The sequence below is a fragment of the Camelina sativa genome, chromosome 10, assembly GCF_000633955.1.
Source record: "Camelina sativa cultivar DH55 chromosome 10, Cs, whole genome shotgun sequence".
Classification (NCBI taxonomy): Eukaryota; Viridiplantae; Streptophyta; class Magnoliopsida; order Brassicales; family Brassicaceae; genus Camelina; species Camelina sativa.
In genome coordinates this window covers 20,078,140-20,087,914 of record NC_025694.1, presented here as the reverse complement: position 1 = coordinate 20,087,914, position 9,775 = coordinate 20,078,140, and the positions used below count along the sequence as shown (strand labels likewise).

The 9,775-nt window shown below is 40.8% G+C and overlaps 3 protein-coding genes and 1 pseudogene across 4 annotated transcripts; 2 read left to right on the top strand and 2 right to left on the bottom strand.

Annotated features, from left to right (window-relative positions):
• Positions 7 to 1,796, bottom strand: LOC104719440 (uncharacterized protein YciO-like). Its single transcript, XM_010437377.2, has 8 exons — positions 1,429 to 1,796; positions 1,282 to 1,335; positions 1,113 to 1,137; positions 863 to 985; positions 608 to 774; positions 439 to 508; positions 234 to 332; positions 7 to 159 (listed from the first exon to the last, which is right to left on the bottom strand). Exons 1-8 carry the CDS (start codon positions 1,695 to 1,697, stop codon positions 82 to 84), a joined length of 885 nt encoding a protein of 294 aa, XP_010435679.1. The 5' UTR covers positions 1,698 to 1,796; the 3' UTR covers positions 7 to 81.
• On the top strand, positions 1,933 to 4,696 carry LOC104719441 (sulfite oxidase). Of its 2 annotated transcripts, none has more exons than XM_010437378.2 (12): positions 1,933 to 2,069; positions 2,180 to 2,295; positions 2,395 to 2,460; positions 2,566 to 2,602; positions 2,687 to 2,768; positions 2,884 to 3,002; positions 3,090 to 3,185; positions 3,307 to 3,417; positions 3,510 to 3,611; positions 3,925 to 3,972; positions 4,064 to 4,279; positions 4,363 to 4,696. In XM_010437378.2, exons 1-12 carry the CDS (start codon positions 1,995 to 1,997, stop codon positions 4,477 to 4,479), a joined length of 1,185 nt encoding a protein of 394 aa, XP_010435680.1. In that variant the 5' UTR covers positions 1,933 to 1,994; the 3' UTR covers positions 4,480 to 4,696. The 2 variants fall into 2 exon arrangements, with proteins under 2 accessions (XP_010435680.1, XP_010435681.1); XM_010437379.2 differs by having other exon boundaries at positions 2,398 to 2,460; positions 4,363 to 4,524.
• On the top strand, positions 5,583 to 7,233 carry LOC104720538 (cytochrome P450 94B3-like). The gene has a single exon (XM_010438430.1). The coding sequence runs from the start codon at positions 5,698 to 5,700 to the stop codon at positions 7,231 to 7,233; it is 1,536 nt and encodes a 511-aa protein (XP_010436732.1). The 5' UTR covers positions 5,583 to 5,697.
• LOC104719439 overlaps positions 8,810 to 9,775 on the bottom strand; it is a 2,385-nt pseudogene continuing 1,419 nt past the window's right edge.

Here is a 9,775-nt window from a genome sequence, read left to right as displayed (position 1 = left end):
TAACTGTATTCATATTCTTCAGCTACAAGGTGTCTTATGTGTAAATGTCAAACAAAGACCTAATCTGTGTCTGTCTCTGTTTTAAGTGCCAGAAGCGATAAGATCATGGCGCAGGGGAGGCTCGTCATCCTCAACAACCATCCATGGCAATATAGGTCCCTGTGGAAACCAAACACGCAGACACGTTAAGGTCCTTTGATAGATGAAGCACAGAGTATTAGATAATCTGTTACCTTCCCTTCCCGTATGACCTTGGGATATGGTCCTGTCATATCCACGATAGTGGATGGTTCAGCAACTCGTACACCTCCATCAACCAAAAAATCTAGACCCTGTAAAAGGAAACCGAAACAGAGAGTAGAGCAACCAAAAGAGCTAGATTCTCTACTCGCTGGGACTGAGTGAGAGAGTTATATATATATATATAAATATATATACCTCTGGTCCATAAATGTCACCGATTGCGGTTGGATCAATCATCCATTCATTTTCTTTTGGCCCTTTCACACTGTCATTATTATATACCACGCCATAGATTACAACTCTATACACAAAAACGTTTAAGGAGAGTCCACTGTAAAGATGAAATATAAAGAAGAAAGAAAACCTAGTGCAAATCAGTGGGGCATCCATCTCCTGGAGGATAGCTTGGCAGAGAGCATCATCAGATATGCGGACACCCACGTTTTTCCTTGAAGCATATTTCACGTTAGTGGTGCCAAACCCAACACACTGTTTGGGTAGTTCTTTGCTTGCAGTCAAGATAAAGGTGTACTGTTAAAACATATGCAAAAGAGCAGTCGTCAACCATCAGAAAAGAAAAAGCAGAAGAGATGAGAGGGGAAAAGGGTCGTCGTCTCACAGGTCCAGGTAGGCATTGCTTGACAGCTCGGAAAACGTTAGCATGACCATGACCATCACCACGAGGAAAACCCATGGTAAAAGTGTCTATGTCCCGTAAGGAGCGGCATAAGATGCTAAGTGGCTGCATTATGATAAAAGTTGAGTTCCCATGGGGGGGGGGAAGCAAAAGAAGAAGAATCAGCCATATGGAATCCCAAATCATTCATTCAGAAAAAAAATGAAAAAGGTCCCATGTGTGTAAGTGTAACCTTGGATGATTCAATCTTTTTGATCCTAAGAAGGAAAGAAAGACACACACACACACACACGGGGGTTTATGAGTCAGGTACAAGGACATGATTCCTGAATCGAATTATACAAAGACGACAAGAATGAATTGAATTGAATTGAAGGATGGGATTCACACAAGATGCTAACCTTCGGAGACGCTCAACAGCGGAATGGTTTTTACAATCGCAAACAATGGCATATCTAGAGAGAAGGAAGGAAGATGAAGCCGATGTGAGAGAGAGAGAGGTAAGAAGAAAGAAGAAAGAAGAGTATTGACTATTGAGAGGAGCATACACAGTATCAGTGGGAATAACACCAACAGCTCCTTGTTTGAGAAGGTCAATCACAGGTTGGAGTTTCCAGGCATCCACACCACAAGGATCGACCTCAATGTACACCAATTCCCCCTCCTTTGTGAAGCGAGGAGTGGAGTATTTGAGACGCTTAGGGCTTCTCTTGGCCGCCAACGCCACCATGTGCCTCCGTGGAGCGAAAGAGGCCATTCTCTGAAGCGTTGAGAGACGACGCCGGTTGGTTATCGGGGAAGGAAGACGCATCGCCATGTCGCCGCCGCCGTCGTCGTCGTCATATCAGCTTCTTTTTTTTTGCTTCCTTTTTGGGCTCAATTTGGAATTTGGAACTATAGTAGCCTCACAACAACAACAAACAAACAAACAAAAAGACGGGGGACGCACACCTCGGAAACGACGCCGTTGCAATCTGCACCACAAAAAGAGTAGATTAGATAATACAGAAATTGTAAAATCGAAACGGCGTCGTTGTCGTCGTTAGAGAAAGCACCAAAACAACACCCAACCTTCCTTCTCTCATTGGAAGAAAACCTCGACGGCGACGAAAGAATGCCTGGGATCCGAGGTCCGGCCGAGTACTCGCAGGAGCCACATCGTCACCCTTCTCTCAAGGTCAACGCCAAGGCAAGCTTCTTCTTCTTCTCTTTGATCCAGTGTTTAGTTAGAATAGAATCAACCACTTTACTTACCTGCTGCTGCAATTATTATCTAATTTTGGTTGGGGGTTGATCCAGGAACCTTTCAACGCTGAGCCTCCCCGCTCCGCCTTAGTCTCATCTTATGTCACTCCCGTCGACCTTTTCTACAAGCGAAATCATGGCCCCATCCCCATCGTTGATCACCTTGACAGGTCTCTCTCTCTCTCTCTCTCTCTCTCTTTGTCCTTCATTTTTTTTAATTTCAATTTCAGTTTCTTCCGCTAATTTCTGCTATTTCTTTTGCCCAAAAGCAGCTACTCTGTCACTCTTACTGGGTTGATCCAGAACCCCAGGAAACTCTTTATCAAAGACATCAGGTCCTCCCTTCTTTTTTTTTATACAGTATATAGATATGCTTCTTTTTGAGATACATATAATATACACTTAAACTGCTGTACCAACCACTGTTTCTCAATTCGCAGGTCCCTCCCAAAGTACAATGTTACTGCTACTCTACAGGTTTATCATTCATTCTTCTTATTTAGTTTCTCTCTTTCGTTTATTCCCCACCCCCACACCAACTAATTAGCATCATCAATGCAGTGTGCCGGTAACAGAAGGACTGCCATGAGCAAAGTTAGGAATGTTAGAGGCGTTGGATGGGATGTTTCTGCTATTGGCAACGGTTCCTCCTCCTCCTCTTTCCTTCTTTAATCTTTCCTTCAATTTTAATACCAGAAAAAGAAAAAAAAAACACACACTCACTTGGATATCAAAGAATCTGCCTTTCCTTTCTTCAGCTGTCTGGGGTGGGGCGAAATTGGCCGATGTTCTTGAGCTTGTTGGGATAGCTAACCTCACTGGTTCAACCGATTTAGGAGGCAGACATGTTGAGTTTGTTAGTGTTGATCGCTGTAAGGTATATATATTCTGACTTTCTTTTTATGTTTTGTTACGCATTCATTGCTTCACATGATTCAGTCTCTGCTCGTTTTTATACCTCTAGGAGGAGAACGGGGCCCCTTATAAGGCGTCAATCCCTCTTAGTCAAGCCACTAATCCTGAAGCCGATGTTTTACTCGCTTATGAAATGAATGGAGAGGTTTGATGATATCTTTTTCATTACTTCTCAACATATATTAGTCCCATTTGTGTTTCAATCATTACTTGGTACTCAGATATGTGTTTGTTTCTTGGCAAAAAAAATTGTTTCTTCTGCCAAGACCCTGAACAGGGATCACGGATTTCCGCTAAGGGTGGTTGTCCCTGGTGTGATTGGTGCTCGTTCTGTCAAATGGCTTGATTCCATCAATGTCATCGCTGAAGAATGCCAGGTCTCTATATAAGTTTTTTGCTTGTACCCATGTTTTAAGCAATCAGAAACGGTTCTAACATTGTAAAAGACTTGGATCAATATGTGGTGTAGGGATTTTTCATGCAGAAAGATTACAATATGTTCCCACCCTCTGTCAATTGGGATAATATCGACTGGTCCTCAAGGAGGCCGCAAATGGATTTCCCTGTTCAGGTAAATACAAGTTTACCCTCTTTCTTACAGAATACTTGACTTTGTAACGATGTTTCTCCTTTTTTATATGCACTGTTAAATTTGGATCTTCCAATTTCCTTGCGAAGTTCATAATCCTCTATTCATCCATGAATAACAACAGTTGATGATGGATTTCTTTCATATTGAATCGACTGATCAATGATTATTATACTGAATTTTTTTACTTGTTTGGACCAGTTGGCTTATGGTTTTTATCAGATAGTAGAATTTAAATTGGAACATTAGGGTTCTCATGAGTCTTGGCCCCATATGTGTTTTATTTGTTTAACAGAGTGCAATTTGCTCTGTGGAGGACGTGCAGATGGTGAAGCCTGGAAAGGTTTTTTTTTTCTTTTTCAAGCCAATTTCACTACCCCGTCTGATCAGACCATTGGAAAGCAATATCTAATTCCATTATTCAACTTTTGCAGGTTAGCATCAAAGGGTACGCAGTTTCAGGAGGTGGACGCGGGATAGAGCGAGTGGACATATCCCTTGATGGAGGCAAAAACTGGGTGGAAGCTTCTAGAACGCAAAAACCAGAAATGCATTACATCTCTGAACACAACTCCAGCGACAAATGGGCATGGGTGTTGTTTGAAGCCACCATTGATGTTTCGCAGACTACGGAGGTCATCGCCAAAGCGGTAAAGCCACAACATTTTTGCTCGGTTGACAGTATTTTTTTTTGTTATAACCAGAATTGATAGAAAACTGTGGAAATGGGCAGGTCGATTCGGCCGCAAACGTTCAACCGGAAAATGTGGAGTCGGTGTGGAACCTAAGAGGGGTTCTCAACACTTCGTGGCACCGTGTCCTTCTCCGTCTTGGCCACTCAAACTTGTAGACCAAGTTACCAGCAGACGATGTGAATTCTCTCTTTTACCCGTTCTTTCAAACTAAAAAGTTAAAAACTTCCTTAATTTTTTACCTTTTCAAGTTAAAACTTCCTTAAATATGCCTTGTGGATTTGTGAGAACAAATTTGGGGTTTAGTTAAATAAAATGAGAAAACCCATCTGTTGTCATGTCACATGTGGGGTGAAGTATATATTACAGTATGCATGTCCAGTATTATTTATACATGTATTCATGAAATCATATGGCTCAGCGCATTTCTCAATAATTTATCACCATCGATTGCTTCACGTTCCAGCTTGTTTAGTCCTGGTTGTTTGATCTTAATTTTCTAACTAATCACGTCAGTTATAGCATCTCGAGAAGACAAGATTGGCTTCTTATCAGTGATATTTTATGTGTTAGCTGCTCCTTGTGATCCAATTGTGTGGCCATACCTACATCTACATATAGCCTTTTTGAAGTTTGATTTTTCGCTCCCAACACCTAATTAACCAGAAACTTACTAACTAACCCGTTAGATTCCATGTTTAATAATACTGGAGAAATAAGTAGTGGATGATCTAATGTCACATCTCATAACCTATTTTATTAATTGCACTGACGACAAGTCTCTTTTTTTCCGACTATATGCTCTATGCAGAATATTTAATTTGTATGCTCCTTCTCTGGATCATATTTTATTTAAAGTTATATTTTGCATGTGTCACAAATTATATTCGTACCGCAATTTTCGGGTTAATCTCAAATTTAAGAAAACTGAATTATAAAAGATACACACACTTGTCGAATATCCAACGTAATGTTTGTTACAGCCTAAATGATTTTATATCATCATTCGATGGAATGGAAGATTTTTATACTTTTATAAGTGTGTAGAAGATTGAAGAAACAGAATGATTGATTAATAAAAAAAAAAAAAAAAGAGGAGAAATTGGGGTAAAAAATAATGGAAGTCCACTGTAGGTTAAAACTAAATTATGTAAAAGAAAAAGTAATTAACTAGTAAAAATTAAATTATTGACGAGAAAGTCTTTAAGAAAAAAGAAAAAGAAAAGAGAAGAAGAGAGTATTATACTACTCCTTAGTGGGGATGGGGATGGGATCCATGAAAATAAACGAGGGATGAATTTAAGCTCGTGCGTCAAATCTATATTGACCATTTCCTCCACTTCCATTAGCTTTGAAGCTGATCAGGATCAAACAACATGGAAGCTTCACCAACTCTTCTTCTTCTTCTTCTTCTTCTTCTAGTAATTGTGCTTTATTTGATTGTCTCAACTGGAAAATATTATTGGCGCAACACTAGTGTACCGAAAACGTATCCGGTAATCGGATGCATAATTTCATTCTATAGCAACCGAAACCGGTTACTGGATTGGTACACGGAGCTCTTAAACGAATCCCTAAGTGGGACAGTAGTCATTCGCCGCTTAGCTGCCAGGAGAACCGTGGTGACGGCGAACCCCTCCAACGTCGAGTATATCCTCAAAACAAACTTCGACAACTATCCCAAAGGCAAACCCTTTACGGATATTCTCGGCGATTTTCTCGGCAACGGCATTTTCAACGTCGACGGAAACCTCTGGTTGAGGCAGCGGAGACTTGCTACTCACGATTTCACCCCAAAGTCTCTGAGATATTACGTCACCGTTTTGAGGAACGAGGTCGACCACGAGCTCTTACCGTTTCTAGACGCTGCTGCTGCGGGAGGCTCAAAACAACAACAAGTACCCTTTGATCTCCACGAGCTTCTCCGTAGATTCTTTTTCAATGTTGTTTGCATCGTTTTCCTCGGGATCGATGATGATCGATGCTGCTTAGACCCGTCCTCGCCGGTTTCTGACTTCGACCGAGCGTTCCAGACAGCTTCTGCCGTTAGCGCTGGACGCGGTTCCGCACCGCTCTCTTTCGTTTGGAAGTTGAAGAGACTGGTCGGGTTCGGATCTGAGAAGGAGCTCAGAAACGCTGTCCGAGAAGTTCATCGCTGCGTCGATGACATCATTCGAGAGAAGAAGAGGAAGACCACCACCAACCACGAATACGATTTTCTCTCGCGGTTGATCGCCGCAGGAGAAAGCGACGAGACTGTCAGAGATATGGTCATCAGTATTGTGATGGCGGGGAGGGACACCACATCTGCGGTCACCACGCGGCTGTTCTGGTTCATCACCACCGGTCGCATGAAGGAAACCGAGCACGATCTGGTTAATGAAATCCGATCGGTTAAGGAGTTAACCGGAGGGGGTTTGGGTTTCGATTACGGAACACTCAAGAAACTGAGTTTGTTGAAAGCGTGTTTGTGTGAAGTGATGCGGTTGTATCCTCCGGTGCCGTGGGACTCCAAACACGCTTTATCCGATGACAGGCTACCAGACGGTACGGAGGTGCGTGCCGGAGACCGGGTAACGTATTTTCCATATGGTATGGGGAGAATGGAGGAGCTTTGGGGTGAAGATTGGGATGACTTCAAACCAAACCGGTGGCTCGTTGATAATAAAACCTGCAGACTTGTTTTGAAGAAGGTGAATCCGTTTATGTTTCCGGTTTTTCAAGCCGGCCCAAGGGTTTGTCTCGGGGAAGAGATGGCATACGTGCAGATGAAATATGTTGTCGCTTCCATACTTGACCGGTTTGTGATTGAACCGATCCCTGCTGATAAACCGGTTTTTGTGCCAATGCTCACTGCTCACATGGCTGGTGGGATGCAAGTCCGCGTTCGTCGGAGGGATCCTTCTCGTTGATAATTTGCATTTCTCTAAACAACAATAGAAGAAACAAAGTCAATGGGTCATGGGGTTTTTTACATTCAAAGAAATTGTAATTTAAACGTCTCTACGATCCCAAATCTATTTTCTGCTTTGGGTAAACCAACCCACTTTCTTTAAGTCATACTAAATGTCGTCTACTTAATGACCCATCTGCATTTTTATCATCTGATGGATGACTACATTAAAATGCATCAGGAGACTAAACACTCCTTGGTGTTTTCCTATTCCATAATAATAATACGTATGTTATTATTTAACAAAACTAGATCGAGCCAATCCGAAGTCGGGCACGTAGGAATCTAGAACAAAGTCACATGAAAAAAGTCAAATACTAATCTTTCTTCCGTTTTGTCGCATATTATGCACGAGTTACATATCAAAGTTAACTGATCTTCACGTACAGCAATAACTTAAAGTTAACTGAAAATTAAGGAAAACGAAGTTGATCTCTTGATTAGTGACTTGCAGTAAAAGTAACCAACTCTCATGAATTTCTTGGCCCATTGTACCCGCCTGCTGGTGCTGGCTTCCGATCCGGTTCAAGAAGTAACGCGCGTATCGCAACATCTTCCACCCTGCAAGCGAATTCTCAGTGAGTGTAAGACAAGTGTTCCCTGATAGCTTGATCTTGTGTTTAAGTTGAATTGGAGGCGGAGGTGATAGGATCAAATGCTACTCTTGGCATTTTCACACACACACAAAAAAAAAGAGTTCTAAATATCTATCTAAGGGCATCTCCATTGGTAAGTTTTTTAACAAGTTTGCTAGAATATTATAATCACCAAAAATACAAATTTACTTACTAAAAAACTTTTTAAAGATTTTGTAAAATTTATCCCTTCAATGGTAAGTTTCTTAACAAGTTTCTTAGAATTACATTTAAAAAAAAAAACAAAACTTGTTTTACAAGCAAAACATCATAGAAAAAAGTATCTCTTCTGTTTGTGAGTGGGATCATCCTCCTAATGTGAATGAGAAGAGCATTGTTTGCCTTCTCTTGGGACATAAACGAACCTGCATGCATATAGATGTGGACTTATATATAAATCCATCGGGGAGATGTTAATAAACTTCTTCCGATTAGAAACTAACAAAGACAAGGAGAAACTGAAACAAAAACATAACACAAACTCAAAGAAGAACTCAAACTAAACTCAAACTGAAACAAGAACATAACACAAACTAAAACAAGAACATATTCATTCAAGAACATAACACAAACTCAATATCTCTGTCAAAAATTCTTTGGTACAGAAGCATGGGTACCATTATGTCTATATTCCAAAGTTATGTTTGGACACATTGGTTTACAATTATTGTTTTGTAAAAAGTTCAGCCACAAGATATTGCATGCAAATTTGTATCATCGTTTTTATTATGTATTGATTTTTTTGTATCCTTAAAGAAATTAAAGTTTATACATATAGTATAGATTAATGTAAGAATTCACAATAATAAATATGTCAATTAATGAGTTTAGCTATAGATGGGATCTTGTTACAAATATATGTCGATTTAGTGATGACAAAGCAAAATATACATTAATTAATTAAGAATATTGTTCATCGCCGGTCCAAGTAACCTTGCTTTTGGGACCAGTTGGACCATCTTGACCAAGCACTTCTTTAGGAAATTTTCTTATGAGTTTCCGTAAACCCGCCCGATAAAAAACGGCAAAATCTTAGCGATATAGTGACGAATATTGTCTATGGTGTAATGGACTCGAGGTCCCCATTTCCTCAGATAGTTCAGCCATGGTGGCTCATGAACCACGCCAGGTCCTGCAATCACCTCATTCCCAACACCTGCGTCCAAGAACTTGTCGCTTCTTGACATGTCGTTTCTTATCCCGCTCTTGTACTTGCCTTGCAACACGAGCCCAGGCTTTGGGAACACTGCGTGACCATGAAGAGACGAATATACTACTGGCTTGTTTCCACCTTGGAACTCTAGATCGCATGCCTCCACTAGCGTTCCTCCACTGTGTTTAGAAAAGTAAACTCTCCATAACTCACCGTTGAAGTTGCTTATGCGCAATGTAACATGTTCCCAGTCTCCAACATGCTCGCCAATCTTTCCTAGAGATAGGCTCTTGATGAACAAAAATTTCAAATGTGCATTTCCGTTGAACGGATAGAATAGCCAGACAACAATATCTGTGAAAGTAGCTCCAAACATTGGTTTGATGTGTAGATACGCCTTAGCGCTCCCTAAATCTCCTCTCTTAACCTTTTCTTTCTCGACTAGGTAATCTAACCAGAATAATTCATCGTTGGAACCGCCTTGTGGAAGGTTTGAACCGTTTGAATGCACTGGAACAGGGTTGAATTCGTTTCCTTTCTGGTATAGTAAAGCACCGTTGGTGAAGACCCAATTTACAGACGAAGGAAGGTACTCTTCTTTTGGGTGTAAGTATATCCAAGGAGAATACGTTTGAAACAAAAGTCTAGTTTGGTTTTTGCTTGGCATGCTAGACAAGTCAAATCTTGTATTTTTCAAGCAGTATAGAGGAGGA